The sequence below is a fragment of the Hipposideros armiger genome, unplaced genomic scaffold (assembly GCF_001890085.2).
Source record: "Hipposideros armiger isolate ML-2016 unplaced genomic scaffold, ASM189008v1 scaffold_52, whole genome shotgun sequence".
NCBI classification, from domain to species: Eukaryota; Metazoa; Chordata; class Mammalia; order Chiroptera; family Hipposideridae; genus Hipposideros; species Hipposideros armiger.
The window spans coordinates 2852069-2878382 of record NW_017731402.1 but is presented as its reverse complement, the minus strand read 5'-3'; the positions used below and the strand labels follow the sequence as shown (position 1 = coordinate 2878382).

The 26314-nt window shown below is 44.0% G+C and overlaps 1 protein-coding gene across 1 annotated transcript in view; it reads right to left on the bottom strand.

The window, feature by feature from the left end:
* Positions 1 to 691: 691 nt before the first annotated feature.
* The window catches only part of ONECUT2 (one cut homeobox 2), a 51232-nt gene continuing 25609 nt past the window's right edge, over positions 692 to 26314 (bottom strand). The window contains exon 2 of the mRNA XM_019640703.1: positions 692 to 12935. Within this exon, the coding sequence (XP_019496248.1) occupies positions 12649 to 12935 (287 nt within the window). The 3' untranslated portion in view covers positions 692 to 12648. The remainder of the gene's footprint in view (positions 12936 to 26314) is intronic.

Sequence of the window (26314 nt, the reverse complement as noted above, 5' to 3'; positions counted from 1 at the left end):
GTGGGGTCACCTTTTCTTGTATTTTCCCAGATCAAAGAACTGGGAGTAGGCAAAATATAAATTAGAAACAAAATGACAAAAAAAAAAACCAAAAACCCATCTATGCCTTCCTTTGTTTTCCAAATAATCGTCTGCAAAATTTATAGATGGAATTGCTAAGTGGGATGCAGAGGAAGAGTGGTAAGGGGGGGGGTTTCTGATTTGGAGGAGCCCACTGGATTGTGGAGACCCAGACCTTTTGTAGTCAAGATGGAGGAAGACACCTTCAGTGATGGCACAAGTAAAGCCAACCAGATGCACCATCCACAGCCCTGGCTGGTGGAGCCCAGCTTGGGGAGAGGTGAGTGTCTGGTGGGCTACAGAAGATCCAGGATTGCTATTTTCTCTTCTTGCCTTTCCTGTAAGAATTGGGGCCTGCCATCATCCTGGCATGTGCTGAAGGCCAAGGGATCTCAGACCAATGTTGGGATCAAAAGAGAGTGAGGTTAGAAAGTTTGAGCCCAGCTCTCTTTAAAGCTGATGTCGTGGAAATGTCTTCCTAGGGCCAAAATCTACCTTTTTGCTCATGCCCTGTCATTTCCCAGGCCAGGCCCACATTCCCCCATGAGAGCAAGAGTGAAATCCAGGCCACGCGGAGGTAATTCCATAGTTCTGTGATCTCCAGGGAAAGGACATCCACGGGCACAAAGCATTGAGTAAAAACCCTTTAATAACAAAATAACATTCACGATGTAGCTACTTCAGTTGTCTGGAGAACTCAGCTTACACTTGATTCAACATCACTTTCCACAAAGTTTTTTTTTTTAAAAAGAAAAGACATAAAATGGCATAACAAAATAGACCTCGAGTTTCATAAGACAAGTCTTCTTGGCAAATCCTAGTGAACCAGACCCATGTGTTACTTGGAATCAAAAGGGCTGGGTACGCTCACGTCTCAGACATTCCTTTGGGTGGAAAACGCATTTGAACCTTGTAGATCCTACAGTGTCTGCACCAGGGGGAATGGTAAGTGGGTTGGTGAGTGAGAGGAGAACGTGACTGAAACAAATATCGATTCGGTTTATTGCAGAGGAACACATAAAGCTTTCTGGAAGATTAAACACTATTACAATCATTAACTGTCTTACAAAAAAATTCTTGTATCCATTCCCATCTTTGGCAGATTAATAAGGGGAAAAGTTAAAAAACAAAACTATATTACAAAGCTTTCATGATCACAATCTACTTTATAAGGCCAAATAAAAAGGTTTCTTGGTATTAATGAAAGTGTATTCCCAATATATTCTCATTGGAAGGTAATACGAATGCTCTATTGTTGGTGGTTTCCAGTAGTTTGCACAGCAGACTGCTGTGTTCCCACCACTGTGTCCTAGCTGCAAAGTGTGCTTGGCGGTTGATTTGGCTTTATGTCAAGTGTATTGGTTTGGAAAATAGGTATGAAACTTGAGAATGGGTCTCAGAACCAAAATATAAGAAAGTTTGCCCAATCCAATGCTACTGAAAAATATTTTTGGAGGCCTTAGCTACTGGGACTTGAAACCAAGATGGTTTTCCTAAACTAGGTTTTAATACTTCTTCTATCCCCTTTAGTATAGATGTAACATTGTTGGGCAAGAAAGACTAAGTTAGAGTCATCTCTGACTCTAGGGAGGGAGAACCACGATATGGCTGCACAGGTGATATTTTGGGGAACGGCCATCTATTTTTGCCCAAATCACTGGGATAGTCAGTGCAGCTATCCAGGAGAATGGACAAAAAAGCCAGAGAATAAATGATTGATATTGATGCCATTTGAGTTTCTATTGGGAATCACCTGATAACAAAATACTGGAAGAAACAAAGCACAGTCAAAGTGGCCATTCCCAAGCAGAGACCCAGGACAGGGTAGAGCTAGATGAATTCACATCTCCATACACATGGCCAGTTAGGTCCGAGGTCAAGAACATAAAGCCAAAATGACTCCTTTTAGTGGACATTAAAAATGCAGAGTTGAGCTGCTTTTCAATGCTTGTTTCCAAACCCCTCTCGCACAGAGTGAGACAACTGGGTTATGAGGGTCCCAGTTGTGGCCGGCAAGTTGGCTAATGACCTTTTCTATAAAATTTGAACTCGATTCAATCTGACTCATTCCAAAATCCCAACAGGTGGAAAGGTATTTTTGAGGTGAGACATCTCCCAAGAAAACCAATATTACCACTGTCTGAGGCTGAACTGTGTACATTTTCACAGTTTAATGTATACACAACTGTTCCACAACTGCTAACAAACAATTGGCGCCCATGCATAAATAAAGTCCATTGAACCAAAGGGGAAGATCTAGTTCAAAATGAAACGTTGCTATTAAGACCACAATGCATCACACTGCTAATTTTTTAGCCTCATGCATAAAATTATAGCACTGATTGGCAGTTGCTAATTATAATACTACACTGTTAACACAGAACAATTAATTGTTCAGACCAAGTAGCACAAATGTAGAAAATAATTTTTTTTTTCAACAGAGCAAATGAACACAGATTGTTTCTTCAGCAAAATATGAAACTGTAAACTTTGGGCTCATTCTGCAACTTTCCCCAATCCAGAATAAATAAAAATCCAAAGGGGAAAAAAAAAAGAACATACATTTTTTTTTTAAGCGCACCTTTTTGTCTATTACAAAAGCACAACCTAAAACGTATAAAGCTTTTTTTTTCTTTTTTCTTTTTTTAAATCACAGTTACCAAAAAGAAACAGTGAATAATTTATTACATACGCTATAATAACATTACTCTAAACACTATTATCTATGAGGTATATCTGAGAAAATTCGGTAAGGAATTGCGCGGCCTGCATTGCCAACATGCCCAGGTTCATATTAAAGCTTTGGAACCGTGAAGAACTAGAAAAGGGGAGAAGGACGGGGGAGCAGAAGAAGAGACACAGAGAAAGAACCTTTGGTATTAGTACAAATCTTGTTCTTTGCAGGGTTGCATTGCAAAGCACCACAGTACAATAAGCCCACCAATTTACTGTATGGAGGCCCAGTTGAAGCTGAGGTATTCACAGGAAGGATTAAAAAAAGCACAGAGAGGTCCAGACTGGCTAAATCGTTGCTTTGGTTCAAGCAAGGCACTCGTCCCGTGGTTATGTCACACTTTGCAAGTGAAGCATGAGGCTGAGGGGGGATTGCGGAGGAGGGGTCTGCCAATTGGGGATGTTTTCTGTGTTCAGGCTGCCATGGCTCTCTTTAGGTTCCCTCTTGTAGGGGCCTGTTGGTAGGAAGACGGGGGAGGTGGTATTTGCTTAGAGAGCTCTCTGCTGCTCAGGGATCAGATCTTCTTTGTTGTGGCTCCCAGGTATCCTGAGAATTCTATTTCCAATAGGAATTGGGGAAGAAAACTAACACAATTTGCTGTTTGGAAGGAAGGCCTTACAAGCTTGCCATGTATAAGGGGAAGATGGAGTCTTGAGCTTGCTTGGACAGGAGAGAATGTTCACATATGTCAGTATGGTGCTTGGAAACTACAGAAAGGGGATGACTATTCTCTAAAGTCGATCAGTCTCTCTTCTAAATTCCTCTACTAGCTGCACTCCATTGAGGCATGAAACAGATGCATTGATTGGTCTTTCCCTTTCCTAGCTCCTTTGTTTCAATACGGTCTCTTGAAAAGCTCAAAGATAACTGCATCACGTGAAAAGCAAAATACTAGCACTCAGTAAAGAGCTATGCAGGCAGGAGGCGGATCTTTGCATGTGTCTAAAACCCACTTGGTCAAAAGCTGAGAATGATTCATTGGCTAACATAAAAATCACTCTGATGAATGGATCTTAACAGTGACTTAATCATTTAATGAAATCAAAAGAAGACCAATTAATTTCATGACTAAGAAGGGAAGAGAGAAGCAACTTGCAGTCATCATTTCTTAAACTGGCTTGTCTATTCCTCTGAAATTCTGGGGTCCTCTTTGATTTATAGTGAACAATCCTTTAGCACCCACTGATGTAAGGCTTAATCTTCTCTCATAAATACAGAGTTGGCCTAGAAACACAATATAAACACCTCCAAGTCAAGAGGAAAAGGAAAAAGCTGAACAGCTTAAATGTCACAAGTGATCAAATTCCCTTTCTCTGATAAATACCAACCTAAAAATATCCATAATAATTAAACTCAACAGACCAAGAATGAACTTTCTCTTCTCACTCAATGGAAAGTGTACACACCACACACACACACACACACACACACACACACACACACACACACACAACCACTTTATAATGGGAAGCTTCATCAGGGCAAAAAGCTCTCTAAAGGCCCTAATATATTTCAAGGCTGGCCACCTTTACAAGCAACTGGCTATATGTGGCTATCTGTTGAGGTTCTAACTTGTCATTGAAATGCTGTGATTTTCTTGACCATCTGAAAATGTTCAGTGATAAGCCCTATTGCTAAAGGATTGCCACCTTCCTCTTGGCCAACCCACAGCCCGTCTCATGCAGAGATAGTGCTGAGCGATGGACACAGCACTGGAACAGGCGGCAGGAGGCCTGGCTCTGTGTAGCTCTTCAACGCAGATAACTATTTCACTCCTCCATGCCTCTGCAGGTTGGACTAAATGGTTGCTAAGGTCCCTTCCAGCTCTCTGATTAGGTTTTCAGTGATCAGGTTTTCTATGGTCCAGTAATAGGAAATATTTACTGCGATATCGCCAAAGCGGGGACAAGGTCATGGCTAGAACAGAAGGCCACTTCCAACCAGTCTTCTTCACCCATTGGGAATTGGAACTTAAGGAATCCAATTACAGCAGCATATGAACTTGCCTCCCAAACATGTGGGGACAGCGAATAAATGAGAGAAACACAGAAAATATCCCTTTCCCAATTAGCAGCCGCCGTCGCATAGATAATTCTTTCTTTGGGGTATCTGAGCTGTGGCTGTACATACCATATGTCAGAGAGAATAGTTAAAATTATAAAAGAGCACAAGCAAAATGCAGACCGCACAGAGAAAGAAATCTTTGGTATCTTTGGTGTCATCAACACGATTAAAATTACAAATGGAAAAAGTCAGTGAGGTAGCCTTCTTTGGTTCTCACTAGAAATAGAAAGTTTTTCCTTTTTTTATTTTCTTTTTTTTCTGCTTTTTTTTTTCTTTTCGTTTTTTGTTTTGTTGTTTTACACACACAGAGTTCATTCTTGGAAGCAGCTAGTGTAAGGGTTTCTCTCTTTTTGCTGTTATGATTTTTTTTTAAATGTATTTTTCCAGTTTCTGTATAGAAGCCCCGAAATCCAGGCTGGTGAAGCAGGGTCTCGGCTTATAATTTCTGAATGCACAGGTTCAAGTTGAATAGTCATTGCTTGTCCACAAACATTGCTCTGTTGTTCTGACAGCAAACAAACTGCAGTGCTCTCTGTTGTTTTAAATAAAAAATATAAACTATACAGTGCACCTTTCGCAGATGCTGAATAAGTTAAATAAATAAGTTACATTATGGAGGCTCTGCGGGCCCCAATAATTAAAAGGTGAAGTTCGCCTGGTACCAGGTTGGGGTGCGAACTTAAATAATTTAATAATTGTTATTTAAACTACTTTCAAAGTTAATTCAAGAAGGAAACATACCTCGGTTTTTTTTTTCCTGTAACTTGTATTTCTTCCCTGTCTGTAACAGAATTTCACTGCTTTATAAAGCAAACGAATTTTCAAGATAATTCTAAGAGTGGATTTTGCATCTCTGATGCACCATTGGTCTAGGTTTTGATAAATAAGCACAAGGAGTAAAATCAAACTAAGGAAGGATGATTAAATAATTATCAAAATCCTATACATTTCTGTGCTAGAAACTAAATAAATTAATTACAATGGTAGTTAGCTTGTTGGGTCATAACCCAAAGAGACAAGAAAAAAAAAATGTTCCTTTTGACTGTCGTCATTTTTTGATGGACAAAATGTACAACCTCTCTCAATAGTCTAAAAGAAGGTAAAGTAGGAAATTATAACCTCTAACACTTTCTCTGTTCAGAAAGACCATTTAAGTGACAAGCATGAAAACAAAATCACCACTTCCCCTCTCTAGCTAGCGTACCCCCACAATACCATGTCACCATCGTCTCAACCCTGGAAACCAGAGCCCATTTTTTCCCTATTAGTTTGCGCTTTATTTTGCTATTTTTTTCCTTCTTTTTCTTTGTGTTTTTTTTTTTTTGTCCCTTTTCAGGTCTTTGGATTTAGCTTCAGTTATGAGAGATCCAGAATAAAGCTATTCAACCGAAGTCATCAAGCATATGTATCATTCTTACACAGATGATTAAATAATATCCAAGTTTTCTTGAAAGTTGAATTTATCTTGGATGTGCCCAAATGAAAGTAATTCCAAGTGTACACAAGGAAGATGCTGGGATACTAGTTTTGTTTTCCTCCCCTTTAGCTTTCAATGTTACAATAAATAATCAAAACACTGTACATTGCAGAAGCACCACATACATGTGAAATGATCATTTAAAATTTATTTATTGTAACAGATGACAGTATATATGTATGGAGATGTCTGTGCACGTGTTTCTATGCACAGTCTAGAAACGCATGGATAATGTGTGTTGTTATAAGGACACCTATGAGAATACACATTGTATCTAAATAAATCTGTATCCATCCAAGCTGAAAGACTGTATAAGCTTTAGGTAAACTTATCTGCCAAGGTTTACGCTATCTGAAATGCCTGCTGCTAAAGATGGAGCCGAGTGGAAGGCTTCCACGGATGAACAAACCTGCCACAATGTGTTTTTTTCCTATACATACGTTCTCTACTAAAAAGGTATCAGCTGGTTAATTCCGGTCAACCAAAACCAAAACCCTGTAAGGAAAAGCTTGGGCTCTAGTTTTAAATTGCCTCAGACTGTCAAGAGTCATTTTGGTGTCTGAGAACAATAAGCATTTCCGGTCCCTGTGAGATTCCTGCAACAATAGCTCATCCACCTCAATTATAAGCTTTGTATCTACCTATGTGAGCCCTGTATTGTTTTAATAATCATTTTTGTATTTTATAATGCATTCTGAGACTTTCTGAAACAATACACCCTCCCTGCCCCTGGAAAGAAACAAATCATGAATGGAAAGCAGGCATTGGGACACCCATATTTAAAGCCAATGTCATTAACTTGATGAGATTTTTACAACAAATTCAGGTGCCCCCTTCTTCCTTTAGGAAGGATTTTGTAGTCTTACTTGATAACTAGAATCTCCTGCTATTTTAGAGGTGACTTGGCCTCAAAGGTACAAAACTATTCATCTGTCCAGCCTTGCAGGTAAATATCAGGAAGTTATAGGCGTCAGCTGTGTCGCTTCTCCATCTGCCGTTTCCCACTCACTCTTCCTGGCGAGGCTAACAAGTCTGAAACACACAGCAGCACCAGCAGCAGCAACAACAACAAAAAATCAGCTCTGATCTGTTAGGAATCATGACAGTTATCTTCACAGTACTTGTGTCTGGGCCTTGGGGTTAACCTGGACCACGTGTATCACCTCCTTTTCTCTCCTTTTTCTTAGAGGCCAATATTATTCAACAACATTATAACCCAGCTTATTCTTTTTATAGTTTTAAAAACTCCTACTATGCAACTTCCTGAAAATTAGACTTCACCGCAAAGGTGTATTGTCCTCCCACTATGGTTAACAGTAACTACACAGCCACTTTTATAATTCTACCAGCATTTTCAAAAGTGAGGGCGCATCCCCCCTGTATCCAGGTGGTAGTAACTTTTTTATAAATCTGTTCAACTTTAATTTATTGGCACGAATAAATGGATGCCGAGCATAGATAAGGTAAAATGGATGGTCATATAAAAAGTATTTCTGTTTGGCTTTGAAATACTTGGTTTGACTTACAACAATGCATGCATATATACGTGTGTGTGTGTGTGTGTGTGTGTGTGTGTGTGTGTGTGTATGTATCAGATTTACCGTCCCAATTTTTATTTTATTTTAGGTAGGAATGAAAATCAACTGGAATTTCCTAAACCCACAATGGCCAAGAGCCTGCAGGGGCAATGCTTTAATCAACATCAAGCTGGGTCCTTCACGACTCATTCTTGCCTGTACCTTCAAGTGGCATGGTATACCTACACACTACATTTTGGAAGAGCCTCTGAGATGGGGCTTGAGTTTTTATTGTTGTTGCTGTTTTCCTTTAAAAAAGAAACATATTGACTCTTTTAAAAACATTCCTGGAATGAAAGAATTATATCCCCGGTACCCAAATCACATTGAAAACAAAAGTAAAGCAAGCGTATTTACCTAAAGGAAAAAAAAAAAAGTAGTTGTCCACTCAATAGCCTTTGGATTTCTGTTGCCTCAAGAATGTGTATTTTCATTCAGAACTGTCCCTTCACCCTGTCCCTTCCATTGTTGATGGCTGAGGCATGCCTGGAATTTTTCTTGGATTGAGAAAATGGATCCTAGACTATGACCAGGACCAGACTGTTATTTTCTCTGAAATTAGTAAATTAAAATAAGTTTTAAAAATACACGAGGAAACTCATGCATGGGTCAAGTTCCATTATCTTTCAATTTGCAGGATTTTTTTTTCTTTCAGATTTTTGACGAATTGACCTTCTGTACGGCTTAAAATTTTGATACATAAATATAGAGATACACACATGTATTTATGTATGTATGTAATTTTTTTAAAGCAAGCATTTCTCTCTGGTATGACATTATCTGGTATGAGACATTTGTCAAAAGTCCTTGGAGGGAAGTTCTTGCCTTTTTTACATTATGCCATTCTTCTCAGGAGACCGAAGGCATACATGACTACACCTGGTTTGACCAGTGTTAAAATCTCAGGCCACAAAGGCAGCCTCTTTTTGGTTTAGACATCTTCAGAGGATGCCAGAGACCCAAATGCTGAGATTAGCATGCCGAAGAATCACTAATCAAACCAAGCAGGCTTGGTTCCTGCATCTACTCTCGATAAGAACAACCATTTCCACTGGCCACAAGTCATAGAGATTCATTCGGGAATAACACAAGTTGTAATTCCTTTTTATCAACCCATATGGAGGACTCCCTTGCTGAAATATGCTCTCTTTTTTTGGTCATTTGACAAAGGAGACATGGACTATGAGAAAGAGACACAGGGACGTCAAGGAACATCCCCAGGTAGGATGAGTGACAAAAGCCATGGAGTGTCACGTTCCCTCATAGCTTCATGGCTGCTGCCCCTGCAAAGGAAGACCCACACGGTGGGAGCAAGGAGACGGGACAATGGACAATGGAACTCTTAGGACAGGACTCTGAGATCCTCCCCAAACCCTGCTTTGTGTTTTCTCTTTAGGACTGAGGACCCTGTCTTCCCCCAACTAACACCACTGCCTCAACCCAGTGCCAGCTGTGCTGCACACAGGCTTGTCTGTACGAATTGGCAATTACCACCCTGAGGAAACCTGATCAACCCATTGTAACAGAACTTGGACTTCCCCTCTGAGAGGTACCTTTGGTGGATCTTCTCACTGAGGAGGGTCTGAAACACCCTGATGGGACAGGAAAGCTCCTGGAGAAGATTTCGGGGCTGGCCTCATCTCCAGAACTGGGGGGAAGGGACCACTGAGCCTTCCCAACAGTTCCGGAAGATGAGCACCCCACTGGCCTGGCCCAGTTTGGGGCCAGGTCCGGTGGATGGACCTCAACTCACCACCTTGATCAATCTACGGTTGAGGCATAGATTAGAGAAGACTCCAAATACCAATAAAACTCATTTGCACCATGGATCTATTTACCAACAGCTTAAGTGCTGAAATACTTGAATTTGCCTTTCAACCTTTCCCAGGAATTTTCACAGAAATCTGAATCCTCCAAGTCATCCACAGTGGCAAATGAACTTTGAGATGGCATGAGAAATGAGCAAAATTCTGAACTGAATACTTAATAAATGAAGCACGTGACAAGAACAAGACATGTATTTGGACCGCAGTAATTCCGGGTTATCACCAAGGTCAAGTTGAATCTATATATGTGTTCATATATCATATATATATCTTTCTTTAGAAATGCAACTTTGCAGCTGATTTTTTAAAAAGCTAATAGAAAAGTAGAAACTGGCAATTATTTTCACATGTCGCCTCCTCACCCCCAAATGAAGCCCTGTTAGGATGTAGCGATCATATGAAGAGGCTGTCAATTCCTCTATAAACTCTTTGGTTCTGTGGCTCGGGTGAGGATGTGTCACCAAGACCCCTAACCCTGACCCTCACTCCCCTTCCCTCCCTTGAGGATGAGACTGAACATAGAAGCAACCAAGTCTAAGGGATAAGCAAAGAACATTCAAGTGATAACATGACTCCCCACACTCCGTGGAGCAGAGAGAAGAGAATCGTTCAGTATCCCAACATCTTGAACTTGGGAGTCCATGGAACCTTTAGAGAGATTCCATGTTGGGGTAGAAAGCCATAAAATAAAATTAAAGGGAAACAATAAAATCAAATAAATGACCCTTTCCTTTTGTTGCTCAGAAACAAAATTGATTACCTTTACACAGATCAATGGCGCTATTAGTATTTTAGCCAGGCAAGAGGAGATAATGAACTGAAACAAAAGGTGTGAGAAATCCTCATCTTTGGTATTGTAGCTGTTGAGGTTTCTGTTGCTCTGTTCCGTGTTCTTTTGAAAAACTGCATAGGCACAAATTAAAGACAATCTTCACCTTTAAGATTACCGTATGAGTTGTCAAATGAAGCAGCAGCCACGGAGGCTTTTCTTTATTTCAATTCTTGTCTCAACCCTTTCTTTAAAATCTGCTTCCAAAAAATGTCCCAAGAGGTCTGTTAGAACACAGTGTGTCTCGCTGTTTTCTTGTGTTTTTTTTTTTTTTCTGGCGTGCTTCCTTCTTGTTGGTGGTGATTTTTCATTGATTTATGTGTTTACTTATTCATCTTAATGGGACAGTTTTGTTTGTTGCAGAAGTAGGTGCAGAAAAAGTTTCTTTGGTTTCGATTAAGTAATTCATAAAAAAGTCAGTCTCAAGTGTCTGTAAAGAATCATTGCAGCGTTTGGCTTGCTTTGAACACCCCCATGGTGCCCACCTGGGGCCATTCACTGGTAAATATGCACATAGTGACCTTCGCAATCTCCCAGAGTTCTGTGGGCGCACTCCTGCTTGCTGTGGGAAGGTGACAGCCAGGAACCAGAGCTGGCGTGGCAAAGCCACTCCCTGGGTGGCTTGGCTAAAGTCCTCAGCGGAGCTGGTCCGCTCAGCCTGATGGTGAGCCAAATGCAAGAGCTGAATGCCATTTGGAGTTGCAGAGGTTTTTTGATTTCTAAAAGTAATCACAGTATTTTTAGGCTAGAAAATGGCAAGTAATAAATGTCTTTGGTTTGCAGTATTCTGCTTCTTTGGTGTGCTGTGTTTTCTCCAGTTTGATTCAGCTGTTTTGCTAGGATGACTCAACAATGGAAGAGATTTAGGACAAGATGACAGTCATGATAACATATACGGTGATTTGAATTACTTTTTTTTTTTTCTTGCTAGAAAACACTGAAAATGTCCCTACTGATGGGATGGACGTGGGAACAACCCAAATTTGAAAGAGTGAGAATGAATTACCTGGTGGTCAGAATGCACAATAGGAGGAACCAGGTGACTAATAATAACCAAGAAGGATACATTAATGATCTAAAAAAATCTAGATCTTTTAAAATGCTGCATTTGCTCCGTGTACCGTAACAGTTAAATTGGCCTCCTGAGTGTGCGTCTGCATTATGTACAAACAGAATTTGTAGCAAACTGCAAAATGTGCTTGAAGCCATATTCCCAACGATTCCCTAATGACTTCACAATCGGTGTCTTGAAAATCCAGAAGTGGTGACTCTAGAACCTTCCTTACTTCTCTGTTGATCTTCGTTGTGCTTGATACTTTGAGCTCAAGTGAACTGATTTGTTGTTTTGATGGATCCAAGACCAAGTGAGATTTCCAGGAGGTAAGGAAAAGAAAATTATAAACTGGATCAACTTAATGCGCTCTAAACCATTCAATGAAAAGATGCCTGAGTTGTCAAAACAGGTCCTTGGATTTTTTTTTTAAAACGTCCATATTTAAAACTTGTGCTCAGTAATTATCAATCTGATGTTTTTTATGTTGTCGCTGTGAACATTGGTGTACTGTGGTGTGATGAGGCTAAGCACTTGGAAAGCAAATGAGGTCATTCTGGTTGCTAGATTCTCCTCTTAGTGGAGCATCTCGGGAGCCCAAACTCAGGCCAAATTCCCACTGTTAACTCGTGGGAACTCTGACTGCAAGAGGTTGATAGGACCCAAATTGGGACTGTTGACATCTTAAGCAATCCTGAGCTTGGTTGACACCACCCTGAAATGAACTTGCTCCAGGAAGGCCCCATTTGAGTTTCTGGGATGCTTAGCATGCTCAGAGGACAATGTCCGGTTCAAAGAGATTTATTTTCAGCTTGCACTTGGACTCCATAGCCATTAAAAACAAAACAAAAAAAAGGACACCTGGCCTATGATTACAGCTAGAATAGAACTTTCTTTTCAAGAGAATTGTGCTTTCAAATCACCAGTGAAGGGCCCCAGCCAAGAATCCGGTGTCTTTTTCTTTTGTGTTTTCTTTTGGTATCGGTTGTCCTCATTGGAGGTGACTTGTGCCCAGCTGAGAGTCCTCCCATCATGCTTTGGTACAAGTGCTGGAGGTGGACGAGGAGCCCGCTGTGCTCAGGTCGTCCTGCCACTTTTCCAGGCTGCGGCGTCGGGCGTTCATGAAGAAGTTGCTGACTGTCGTGAGCTCCAGGCCCAGCTGCTGAGAAATGGTGATTTGCATCTCTTTAGATGGGCGTTTGTTCTCCTTGAAGATGGCAAAGAGTGTTCGGCGTTGGAGGTCGGTGAACACCAGGCGGGATTTCTTCTGGGAATTGTTCCTGTCTTTGTTTGGTTCTTGCTCTTTGCGCTTGCACGCTGGAAGGGAAAGAGAAGGAGGCGAGAGTCAGTCCTTGCCCCTGAGAAGGTGATCCATTGAAAACATTGATGAAGTCATACAAGGGGATGTAAACCGTTAAACTTTATTGTGCAAATTGCCCAGCTGTCAATAACCAGCCTTCCCAAGTTTGTCTCCAGGTGATGGAAGGCATCAGTTAGGTGGGGAAGGAAGGAAGGAGAAAATAGGGCTGTTTGACACAGTCTGGTTTGGCATCAATTGCTTTCTCTTTCACCCCACTCCCCACCCCCCCAGCACACGCTGAAAATTCTTTATCTCTGAAATCAGGTGCTGTGAAGGGAGTGATGACTCCAGGTCCCCAGGGGAAGCCTAGTTAGGCAGTTCCTCTTTCATAGTCACCCTCTAGAATTGTTTACAGCTGAGCTGAAATTACTTTCTGGAGTCAAACTTAAAAGTGTGTAATTTTTCAAAATCAAAGCTTCTACCCATGTGACTCCAAAAATTGTTAACAGAATGAAATTAGAAGTGACAGGATGATGGTATCTTCCCGACCCAAATCCCCTTCTTTCAGACTTGGAAAATTAGGCGCAAAACAACAACAACAACAAAAAAAACCCAGGGAAAGACGATGAAAATATTGGTTTAGGCAATTCTAATTTGGCTAATCTGAAGTGAAGCCAGAACAAGAAGACCAGGGCTGAGGGTGGTGGACGAACCCAAATTTACGACGACAGGCCCTTAGGGTCCTAGAAACTGGCAATTAGTATATGCGGAGTCTCTGAGTTAGCAGATGTGTCTCCACATCTGGAATGGCATATGCAGCCAGGACATTAATTTATGTGTCACTGCCTCTGCCTTCCCGGACAAGTTCTAGAAGGCAGGGGATCAGGTCTGTGTGCTACTCCCACCTAGCTCTTTCTGGGGCATGAACATAAATGAATGCTTGAGACGCTGATGACAAGTGGGGTCTTGGCGCTTTCAGGGATGGACACTCGGCAGACAGATTTGGCCTCAGCAGAGTGACTTGTAAGGGTTAAATAACACAGCGCATACAAGTCACACATTTCAACATGAGAAACACGTGTTAAAAATTACTGGGGAGAAACCCCAGCTCACTCCGGAGTGTCACGCAGCCCCAGCAGCGCTAATCCGGGAAAGGCAGGGAGCCAAGGCCCAGCACCGAGTACTCTTTCCCCAAAGCAGATCCTATTGGACATCCTGGCCCCAGGTTAAGGATGTCTTTGTACTGGACTGATGTTTCCTCCAAGGCTAGCAGTTTGGGGTGCTGCCTGGATGCTTTCCTGCACTTCTCAAAGCCCTGGTTTGCAAGTGTTGCTTCCGAGCCCTGGGTCAGGGCATTTCCTGCTTGTTGGGTTCTGAGGGAGAATTGTGTGGCAGGCCGCTCTCTGCGAAAGTTTGGGGGTCAGGGGAACAGGCTTCATACTGAGGGGTCTTAGGATTTTAACCTGGGGACCAACCCTAATAAAGAAGATACTGTGGAAGCTGAATTCCCCCCAACACACACACACACACACACACACACACACACACACACCACCTTCCCCCAATTGGTCAGTCGTCCAGGTGGGTGCTGTCTGCCATAAAGGAATCCCTCCTCAGATAAATGAAAAGTGACAACACTTTGCTTTGCTAAACTCTTCCTGACTTTTCCTTCTTTCACTTTGAACAATAAAAGTAATCCTATTATCTTTGAATTTTAAACACACACACACACACACACACACACACACACACACACACACACACACACACANACACACACACACACACACACACACACACACACACACACACACACACACACACAGAGTTTCCGCCTTAAAACCGGTCTTCTGAGGGATGTGGACTTCTCAGATCAGACACGCTCCCCCTGCAGTGGGAACTCTGAAAGGGCTGAAACAGCAGACAGGTACCCTTCTCTCACAGGCGTTCCCTGCTAAAGGTTTCTTCTTGGTTCATCCATGCAAAGACCTTACATTTTTGTTGGGTGATGTATGTTTACCAGAACCTTATTCTCTGACATATTCATTCTCATGCTATCTCAAGTTTTCTACATCTTTAAGGTGCACGGGGGTCACCTAGAGAGATGATTCAAATGAAGATTCTGAAGCAGTCGGCCTGGGCCTGGGCAGGGGCCTGAGAATCTGCATTTCTAACACGCTCCCAGGTGATGCTGCTGGTCCACATGCTTCAGTTTGGCGACTAAGCGTCTACGTGAGTTCTAAAGTCTCAGGGGAGCTGCGATTTTCGTCAGATGGAAAGCTCTGGGGCCCAGACATGCCTGGATTCAAATCCAGCTCCTTCACCAACAAGACTGGGGACCTCAGCAAACTGCTTCACCTCTCAGTGACTGCCTTCCTCATCTGAATAAAGGAAATAATTATGCTCCCCTCTGTAGAGGCCTCTATGAGGTAATGTTATGTAAATGCTCCCTTCCTGCCCGCACTCTCATGGGGTACCCCAGTAATCCTGAGGTACATACGCAGGCAGAATTTTCATTGTAAAACAACATAAATGGAGACTCAGAGGGGCAAGGGGTTGACCTGAGATCACATTCCAAGTTTGCTGCAGACCCAGGGACACGTATCCAGTCCTTCCATCTCTCCATCTTTCTCTACAGAAATGGCGCCCATGTGCTGGGCACGTTGGAGGGGACCTGTGTGTCGGGCAGCCTCTGGCGCCGCACCAATGATTCTGATTCTCACCGTGTGGGACAGGGTTCTGGAGTGTGTGCTTTTACAAAGCTCCTTGGCCCTTTGAGACATGGGAGCCAGTATGCTTGACGACACTGCCACGTCAGGTCCCCAGACTATTTTCCCTGCCCTAACCTCGTGGGACGCCTGGTATCCACCTGCAGCTGGAGGATTCTGAATAAATAGTGGTATATAGTAGTCTCCTGATAACAAAATCTGGGCAGATATCTTCTAGAAACATTAGCTGAGGTCCTCTGTCAATTTGTGCTCCTTTGGATTCACCATACAGTCCTCAATTTGCATGCCAGTATTGATTATTCTTCAGATAGTGCTTCATTTATGCTTTTACTAGGGTGTTTAGACAGTGCTGGTGCATGTCCACATTGGCCTGTCAGATTATATTTAGAGATGATATGTGGAGCATATGGAGATTATATATGTATGTACACACACATATACACATACACACAATACACACACTTAAGAGAAAAATGTTAAAGGCTTAACATTCAGCAAATTGCAAAGAAAGAACACATCAATAGATCCCGTGTCTACCTTCCCAACAGCTTCCCAAAGCCACCAGATTCCACACCAGCAAACACCAAGCTGTTGCCTGTGGTCTGCAAATGTACCAGTCCAAGAGCCCCAAACAATGACGCAGGAGGTCCGGAGCCTGCCCTGTCCTTACAGCTGGCAGTGCCACCCCACGATTCTTCTCTTTCTCTCTCTCTCTCTCTCTCTCTCTCTTTTTTTTTTTTGTCTGCTATAAGGCACTTATTTCTTCACATGTTTCAAAGAGTCAGGTGTGTATTCCACCCCGACGGGTACAGAAATAACAAACAATAACAGTATTCACCGCACAAATCTTACAAAAGCACTTGGTCAGGAGTTGAAGGACATTAAAACCCAGAGAGGGAACACCTGCTTTGAAAGTTTGAGACTGATCGAATGATGTCTGGAACCTAACATGAGGTTGTGAACCTCAGAATTTCTCAGATCCAAGGTGTGAGGCCAGCTATCCCCACATGCATAATCGGAGTGTAAATGGTTTGGGTTTTCAACCATTACACTCTACAGTCAAACACTCACTTCTAAATTGTTGGGAAAATGCCAAGTAGCTCCCTACGACGCAGGAGTGTGTGTTAGAAAACCAACAGGCGGCGGGCGTTTATCAGTCTCTGAGGGTTCCACCTACTTAAGGTCGAGCCCGCCACTGGACGGTGTGAGGTCACCTGGATCTGCTTTGTCTCCTCCCTCTTGGAGGTGAGAAGCAGGAGAGCAGGCTACACGGGTTGAGGTGCGTATTGTGCGATGGTGAGGTAAGGATGCAGATGTGCAAAGCCCTCAGCCGCTCCCGACCTCCCACCCTCTCCCAGACAAGTGGTCCCTGTGTGGGCCATGGCGGCTGAGAGTTCATTTCTATTTTAAAGATGGGAGAAACACAATGAGGCTACGCCTACCCAGGCTACAGTGCCATTTCCCCTGTTTTAGGCAGGAGCAACATCAACTCAGATTGGGGATGCTGGCTGTCTGCTGTGGGCCAGGGCCTGAGACTGGCAGGCGTACACAGATAGAGGCGTCTGTGATTAATAACAAAGGGCTCAGTCAGTTACTGCGTTGGCAAGCAGACACATTTTTCAAACCGCTGGGTTACCAGGGTGAAATACCTAGAGCGAAGCTGTCAAGGCACAAGCCCTCCCTGAGATCTTGAGATGCCAGCGCACCTTTTCCCTGGCAGCCGCCATGTTTTTCTCCCTGGGGGGGGGGGTCAGAAACAGGACAAAGAAAGTGCATCTCCAAGGACGTGCCACTCCCTGTAGCTGATCTGTCCAAACCTGAAAAGTGAGAACTTCTCCCCACAGCTGACTCTTTCTTCCTGCCTCTGACCCCAGCTGCCTCCACGGCCAGGCTGCTCCGGGGCATCCTCAGGCACCCAGCGCGACCGGCCACAGCCCTGTCCAGTAGCCCAAATTCGGACAGCACGAGGGCCTGTGAACAGGCATGCGGCAAGGTTATATAGCCAGGGTGACTCAACCTCAGGAGGGGTTGATTCAAAGGGAGGTGACACAGGGTGGAGGACAGCTCCAGGAATAAAGAAAATTATTAAGGAAGCCGCAAAAAGCAATGCATCATCCTTTGCTTTCCTTTTACCCACGTGTGGGGAGAGGCCCTCAGTGACCACAGAGTCTCCCTGACAACAGGCTGGTTTTCAGGAACCACTCATTTTCCTTCGGGTGACAAAGGTCTTTTGGTATTTGCATGAGAAGGGTTGTTGGAAGCCAGGGCCTCTGATGGTGGGGAGGAGAAGGAGGGCAGAGTGGTGGGAAGAAGCAAAGTGGGGGGCAGGCCTGGGGCCACCACCCGCCTGCTGCCTGCCTTGTTTTCCCCTTTGGTCTTCCCTGGGAGGGCCTGTGCCTGGACACGGATGGAGCGACCTCAGTGCTGGGTATGTGGGGGGGGGGCAAGGAGGAGAGGGTAAGGGGGACAGTAACTAGTATGGTCTGTGAGGCAGATACAGGCTGGGGGTCATGCTGGAACCACACCTTGACACCGGGTCCCACAGGTGCTGTGGCTTCAGCTCTTCAAGATCTTTTACCTCCCATAACTTGCTCCTCATTGCTGATCCGGGGCTGTCAGTTTTCTCGGGGGGAGCTGAAGCCAAGGTCTGGATCCCCATCAGAACTTTCTAGTACATCTTTGAAGGGCAGGTGGGGCAGAGGTGTGGATTCCCCCTTTACAGTTGGTTAAAGTTCAGTGACATGTTTAGGGTGACACGACTAGTGTCGGAGCTGGGACATAGGCCTGGAAATCCCTTCCCAGCCCTCCTCGGTCCCGGGGAGCCCGTGAGGTAAGAGGGACCCAACACTGGGTCAGACTCCTCGGTCCTCCCTGCTCTGGGGCTGAAATTCCCCACAGAACTGGGATTTTGCCCCATGAAATCAGGTCCCTGTGGAGCACCCTTGTCAGGGTTGGGCTGGAACATTCTCATTTGTTTTGGAGGAGTTCAGCCCAATGACTTGCTATAGAATTATTAGTACTGGAAGGGCCCTTCAGGCCCCCATGCGACGGCCTCAATTGTCAGAAAAGAAAAATGTCTCATGGGAATGAACTACAATCCTAAGGCTTGAAGCAGAAGACGTTGTCATTTTCTTTTTCTTGAGATAACTAATAGAGAAGACTACAAGGGTCGAGGGCAGGGCAGTTCCCACCCGACCTCCGTTCAAAGCCCAGCTCTGTTAGCCACTTGCTGTGTGACCTGGGTCCGATCGCTGGGCCTTCCTTTCCCCAGTGGTGACTGAACCGGAAATGATCTCCCAGGTCCTCTCCACCTTTGTGACAGATGTGCCTTCCATGGTTCTCTCCTTCTGCCTGGTACGACTTTACGTATTTTCCCAAACCAATGCAAACACTGTTTTTCTCCGTGACATCTCCTCTCATCTCTCCTCCAGTGGTCAGAAGAATTATGGGAATCGTAGGCAATTACCTGCAAACTGTTACTATACACAATCCGTTCTGCCCCTGAAGCCCCGTAGTGGGCAGCTGCCACGTTCAGGGGTCCTTTTCCACCTGCGTAGTGGAGCATGGGCTCGGGAGCTTCTCGTCCCTCCCTGAAGACAAGCTTCCGGGTCGGGTCGGGGGAGCAGCGCCTTTAACCTCAGGGCACACCTTGCAGGGGTCCTAGTGGGCGCTGGTGGGTGACGCGCTGGTGGGAGGCGGCCTGAGCAGGCGTCCAGCGCCAGTCAGCAGCAGGGCAAGCGCCGAGTGTGGTCTGAGGTGGTCTCCAGGGTCTGGGAACGTCATCCTTCGGCTTGTTCTCTCATCTCTGATCTTTTAGGGATCATTTTTGAACTCCTGCTCTTTCTCATGAGCTTTCTGGCCCATCCCAGTCCTGCAGGAATCCAGCAGCCCTTTCCATCCCTGCCTGGCACTCCCTTCCCTTCCCTGCCCCCAGCCTTCCCGCTCTGCCCCTCCCCCACAGGTCCCGCACCATTTCCCGTGTAGACCAGGTTAGCGCTCCTTTATTTCTGCCCCTCAGGGTGAATAAGCAGAGGCTTTTCGAGGAGGGAGGCAGAGGGAGCCAAGGGAACTAACTGAGGCTTTCGGGAAGCAGGTGCCCCTAAGGGGGCAAAAGCAGCCCCACAGAGGGAACCGAGGCAGACTAATTGCAAAACTGGCCTCAGTTCTTGCCCTCCCAATGTTTGTACCCGCTGCTGCAAAGTGACTGTGCAGCTCCGCCCAGCACAAGGTGGAGTGTGTTCGCCTTTCCTGTGTATCTGGGTCTGGCCTGGTGATTCGCTTTGGCCAGCCCAATGTGGCAAAAGGGACAGTGGGGCAGTTCCAAGCCCAGGCCTCAGGAAGCCCTGTGCTTTATTCACACTCTGTGACTCTGCCTGGCCACCACTGCAGGTGCAGGAGGGAGCCCCGCTGCGGCCACCTGAACATGACCTGGATTGGCAGAGTCACCTAGCTGAACCACAGACTCCTGAGCAAAAATAAATGTCTGTGGTTTTATGCCACCGGTTTTGTGGTTCTGTGTTCTGAGGCATTATTGCAGCGATAGATAATGGATATAGAAGCCAGCCTCTGCTTTCTGCTCAGGGGATGGGTCAACGTAGGGTAAGAAGCCTCAGCTTGACATCGAGGCCTGGTTTCAAATTCCACGTTGGCCACTTATCAGCTGTATGACCTTGAGCCTCAGTTTCCTCTTCTATAAAATGGGGATACTAATGTCCACCACTCTGGACATCAAGAGGCTTGCTGTAACGCTTGGTATATAGTAGGTGCTCAGTAAATGCAAATATCTTTTCTTCCTTTATTGAAAAAGAAGAAAAAATACAAGGTCAAGAATTCATAATTTGAAATGATTTTCCAATACTTACTCAACGGTAGATGAATTCCCCAGAGCTCTAACGGCAGATAAAAGGTTAAAGATTTTTGTGTTCGTTATGAAGCTGTCTTAGCTGATTCCCTGCCTCACAGAGAGGTAAGGTTGTGATGTGTTTTTACATACATGTCAGAGATCCTAATAGGCTTTGGACCACTGGTGTTTCCTAGCATCACTAATTTATGTCTAAATACACTCTATATATGATGGGTATTGTTAGCCCCTAATAAATAATGCACAAGTGTTCTATTCTCCTTGCATTCAGTAAATACTTTCCCTGAATAGTTCAATGTGATCTTGCCAGGGCACAGGGTGGGGGTGGGGAAGGAAGTCATCGGGGTGAGCATTTGTCAGCGCCAAGACACTCGACCTCCAAGTAGATGGGTTTGGAAACTATACCTTAGGAGAACCATTTCCATGGTTCAGCTAGAGACCCTAAAGCTGCCCTCTTCCAAGGGCTTGTGTGAAGGGGGAGAGTGGCCCTCTCCAGCCAGGAGGGCACACACACAGGGGCTGGAGTTGTGTTGGAAAGTCGATTACAAAAGTAAGTTCACATGCGTACTTCCAGCCTTGTTCTAAGAAACCTATGGGGTTTCGAGGTAAGAAGAGAAATAAATTCCCTTTACTTCCCTGCTCTGAAGAGGTGGCCCTTGGTACGGACAGAATAGCAAGCCCATGGGAGGAGTGATGGTGTCCAGGAGGGCGCCCTTCCTCTGGAACAAACTTGCATATTCAGGAACTTTTAAAATAATAACAGAATCCCTTGCATTCAAATAGGGAGGCAAGAATAGAAGTTACATACTCTGATAGTGTAGATTTAATATTCAGGAAGCCACCAACGCTGACAAATCTTAGCATTGCAGGCTTCTCAGGCTAGCAAAGGGGTGGGTGCTGGCACGCTGCTGCAACAGGGGGCATGGAGAGGAGGGTACTGACACCAGACTTGGGGCTCAGGCTCTAAGCAGGTCCATAGGCCACTGAGGGCCAGCGGGTGCCAGGGACACTGATCACCCACCTAGGAGGTGGAATTCTTAATGAAGGGGGAGGGGCTGCAAGGGGCAGAATCTTTTCTGGTCATTATTTGATTATCTTGTGCTCTCTAAAATTTGAAAACTGTAAATCATTCTGTTAGATACTTTGCAGTTTCCCCTGCTTCTCTGTGATTCCTGACCTTATTATAGAAGACCACCTTGGTCCAGACTACCACGGAGCCAGCACCGTGAACTTGGCCCCTGAGAACTACACTCTAACTTCACTCTCGTTTCTCCAAATGGCTGAGTCAGATAGGAAACTTAATGGCTTTGTCTCCAAGTTGGGAGCTGGCTTTCCTCACAGAACAGATGCCAATCCACTCAGGCAGTGGAGCCAGTGACATCCAGACCCATGTCCATTTGGGAGGCCAAGAACAGAGACAGAGAAGATGCACCGAGCAAATGGACTTGGAGCCATTCTTGGTTGTTGGGGTTTCGCTTCTCCTTTCCCTCCCTTCTAACCGTGTGTGCAGGCAAAGCCCTGGCGAGACAAACCACTAAGCCATTGGCAAATTATCTGGACAGCCACGTGGAAGGCACTCAGGCTGAACAACCTACGTGCCAGAGAGAGAGCTGCTGCCCAGCTGATTAGAGCAAATATTCCGGGTAGGGAATGTGGGAGCAGGAGGGGAAAAGGAGAGAGGAAAAGGAGAGAGGAGGTAGAAGGAACAGGAGAGCAAAGGGCCACGTACACGAGCGCTCACGCAGATACCCTTCATTCTGGAGACTCTGGAAGGGGGTCATGATCAAGATGCAGAGATGCACAAGCCCAGGCGGCTTGGTTTATAACCCCCCGCTCAACCCACTCAAATGCCTGAGCCATGCCGTAGGCTTTACTTCTGACACGGGGCAAATTTCTGTCCATCTGGGTGCCCGTGCAGTACCCTCTTCCTCTCTTTTGGAAAACACGCATGATAAATGATACACCTCTGCCTTCCCTTGGGTGCTGGCAGGGTTATAAGCAGGTTGGTCATGACAAGTGTTATAGCAGCTCCCCGATGTCCATTTAATATCAAATGAAAGACACCCAGCCACCATTCTTAGTTGTGGTGCCTCAAAAGACATTCTCTGAGGAAAACAAGTTTTATTTGTCCTATTTTTACCTTCAATAGAAAGTCACTGAAGGGGACTTAGGATATAGGGCGTCCTTGGAGGTCTGCCAACTTGCTTCTGCAGAGAAGGGACTGGAAAAAGCAGAGGGTGGCCCCAGGGAAGCCAGGCCTCTGTACCTCGTGGTGCCCACCACTCCTCCAGCTGTCCCTCCCCCGCAGGTTCTGTCCTTCAGCAGATGTGCCTTCTACCTCTGCTTCCCTTTCAGCAGAAACTCTAAGAGCAAAAGGGGAAAGGAGAAACAGGTTTCTAACAGCAGGTGTTCCAGGCCAGCTGGTCAAGCTGAGTCCTAGAATGGCAGGTCTTTAGGGATCATTTGGTCCAATCCTTCACTTTAGATATAAGGAATCTGAGGTTCTGAGAGATGATACAATCTGCTCAGCACTGACCACAGCTAGTCAGTGACACAGCCCTGAGAACCCAAATTCCCTCGCTTCTAATCCAGTGGGGCTTTTATTTCCTGCTTAGCTATTAGCATAAATCTTTTGGTGCTCTCAGCCTTGGAAATCACAGCTCCTGGTCATCTGTTCTGCCGATGAAGAAGGGTGGCAAAGAGAGATCTTTAGTTCTGTTACACAGCTGCATTCCTACAAGCTACCCAGGAAGCTGTGAGTTGCTAAAACAAATATTTAACTCTGGATCGAAACATCTGGCTTCAAATGGTGAAGAGAACCTAGTGCAGCCTCTCCTAATTTTCCACCAAAATCATCTCAAAGACCTAGAATAAAAGATAAAACTCACCAAACTGAAAACTCACCAAATAGTCAACCTGTATGGCTGCCCTTTTGAGGAATTTCCACCTAAACACAAGGCCAACAGAACTGGATTGAAAAATAACATCTGGATTGAGAAAAAGTAACACCTGATGTTCAGAAATTCAAATTAAGCAGCCATCACTTGATAGGTGATGCCTTTTGAAACAGCCAGAGTGCTGTCCACTCCTCTCCACCTACCAGAACTCCCAGAAAACAATGGGAGGAAAAAAAATGGCAGAGAGGTGTGTGTGGAGGAGGGACACCAGCAGTGGTAGGTCACACCCTGGGAGATGTAGTTTCCCAAGTGTTCTGGGTGAGCGTAGGGACAAGAGGAGGTTTTGGTGTGCGGTATAATGATAATCGATGCCCACGCTCCGTTTAACCAGCTTGTCAGCAACCTGGGAGTGGACACAGGAGAGGGGTCCATGTGGGTCCAGCAGGGCCAAATTACAAGAAAGCTGGTGAGATGTTAGGAGCTGGGTTAGGTGTATCCATCGGCAATTTAGTGCAGGTCTGAGAGGATGGGTGCACTACCATCCAGAAAGGAGGTCGTGAGAAAACACAACCCTTCTGTGGACCACATCAGGCTTAACTGGGTCAAACATGACAGCAGTCTGCAACAAGGAAAAACAGGACAAAAGAAAACAGATGAACAACAACGGAAAACAAGAGACCATCATCTGAAACCAGAGGAAAGTCATCTGAAAACATCTTACAGAAGCTTAAAGAACACTTTAGAGAATCATTTGGTATCTCTACATGATGCAAAAAGCGATGGCTTCTGTGAAACAGGAACAGAAAATGAAGAGTTGTAGTTGTGCCCTCTGTACCACCCTGGATTAAATCAGCTTGTCAAAAGTAAAACAAAACAACAGCAAAAAAAAAAAAACTCCCGAAGAAGAAAATAGAATTCTATAAGTGATAGTGTGTAATTAGAAAAAACAAAATGAAACAAAACAAAACAAAAAACAAAAAAAACAGTAAGATAAGAGAAAGGAAAATGAGAAATAAATAACACTAGAAGAAATTAAGAGCAAAACTTAACACTGCAGTTGTAATGCTAAAATGTATGCAGTTCAGATGGTCTTTCCTGTAGGAAGGCATTCTCAGTTATATAATGATTCAAAAAGTATATCTATATACTCTTTATGAAAAGAAAAATAACTGAAGACATGCTCCAGCTTACCTGCAATACAATTAAAACGAAAAGCTCAAGAATGTGATATTGTGTGAAAAAAGGATTGGCTAACAGCCCTACGTGGCTAAGCTCATGCCAGACAGCCACAGGAGTGTCACTGCATCTAACAGCGCCTCCTTGGAAAGGCTAAGCCAATGAGCCTACAGAAAAGCACAGGGGCCAGTGTCTCCTTCTGCAACCGAATCTCAATGATGTTTAAACACAAATAACTCCATGATTCATGTTTTTTCATAATTATGTGAACAACATTGTTTGACAAAAAGAAATTCTTCTGGAAATGTATCTCCCTCTTGCAGAGTTTAACTCCAGATTCACAAGTCTAGTCAGATGAAAACCAAAAAAAACTATGTTTATCCCCCCCAAAAAAACCTAGAAGGAAATATTTCAAAGTGTTCAGTTTCATGTGAGGCTTGACAGGACCACTATTATTCAATATTATGCTGGAAAAGTAGTCAGTGCAATAAAATAAGAAAAAACAAATGCTCATTATTTGATAGGCACTGTTTTAAGTGTATTAACTGGTTTACTTTTTACAATTAACCTATGAAGTGGTTTACAGTTAATGATACTGAGTCACAGAGGATTAAGAAAATTACTTAAGGTTACATAATAAGTAATGAATCTGGGATTCAAACTCAGGTAGTCTGTTTCCAGACTCCTTGTACCTAACAGCTACCCTATGCTGCTTCACCAAACAGACACAACCCTCATAATTATGTTAATATGATTTTTTACCTAGAAAACCCAAGAGCCTCAATACTCAAGTTGTTAGAACTAATAAGAAAGTTCAGTAAGGTGGTCAGTTACAAGAAGAACATACAAAAATCAATATTGATTTTGTATACATAGAAATCTAAGATAATACACAGATAAACTATTAGAATTAAAATAAGAATTCAGCAAGGTTTCTAGACTCAATATTAGTAGACAAAAATCAATTGCATTTCTATAGAACACAACAAACAAGATAAAAAAGATACTATTTATAATCAGATCAAAAAATCAAGTACATAGAAATAAATCTAACAATAGGTATTCAAAACTTTGACAAAGAAAACTGTAAGCTTTGTTAGAGAAATTAATGAATACCTAAATCAAAGGATTGGAAGACTCAATATTATAGTTTAATTCCCTCCATATATTGATCTATAGATCCAATCGAATCTCTAATAAAAATCCCAGCAGATTTCTCTCCTTCCCTCCCTTTCTCCTTTCTTTCCTTTCAGTTTTTGGGATTTGACAAGCTGATTCTAAAATCTATATGAGAATGCAAAAAAATCAAAGACTAGTCAAGCTAGTCTCGGTGAAGAAGAAAAAGATGGACTTGAGGTTACCAGCCGTCAAGACCTTTAAGAAGACTACAGCGTCCACAACTAGACTGAAGAACAAAACGACAGCAACTTGTCTGTTCCCCTTCCCCCAATTCCCCAGCACCGTTCCCATCCCCCGAATTCCCCAATTAAAAAAAAAATCTTCAAAAAAAAAAAAAAGAAGACTACAGCGGTATAGTACTGGGATAAGATTATACAACTAAGCCAGTAGAACAGAACAGAAAGCCCACAAACAAAATCTATACACTTGTGGACACCTGATTTAGTGACAAGATTGGCACTGCAGACCCAGAGAAAAGTGTGTTATTTCCAATAATGGAGCTGGGGTAACTGGATAGGCATTGGGGTGGGGCTCAATTCTTGACCCCAACTTCA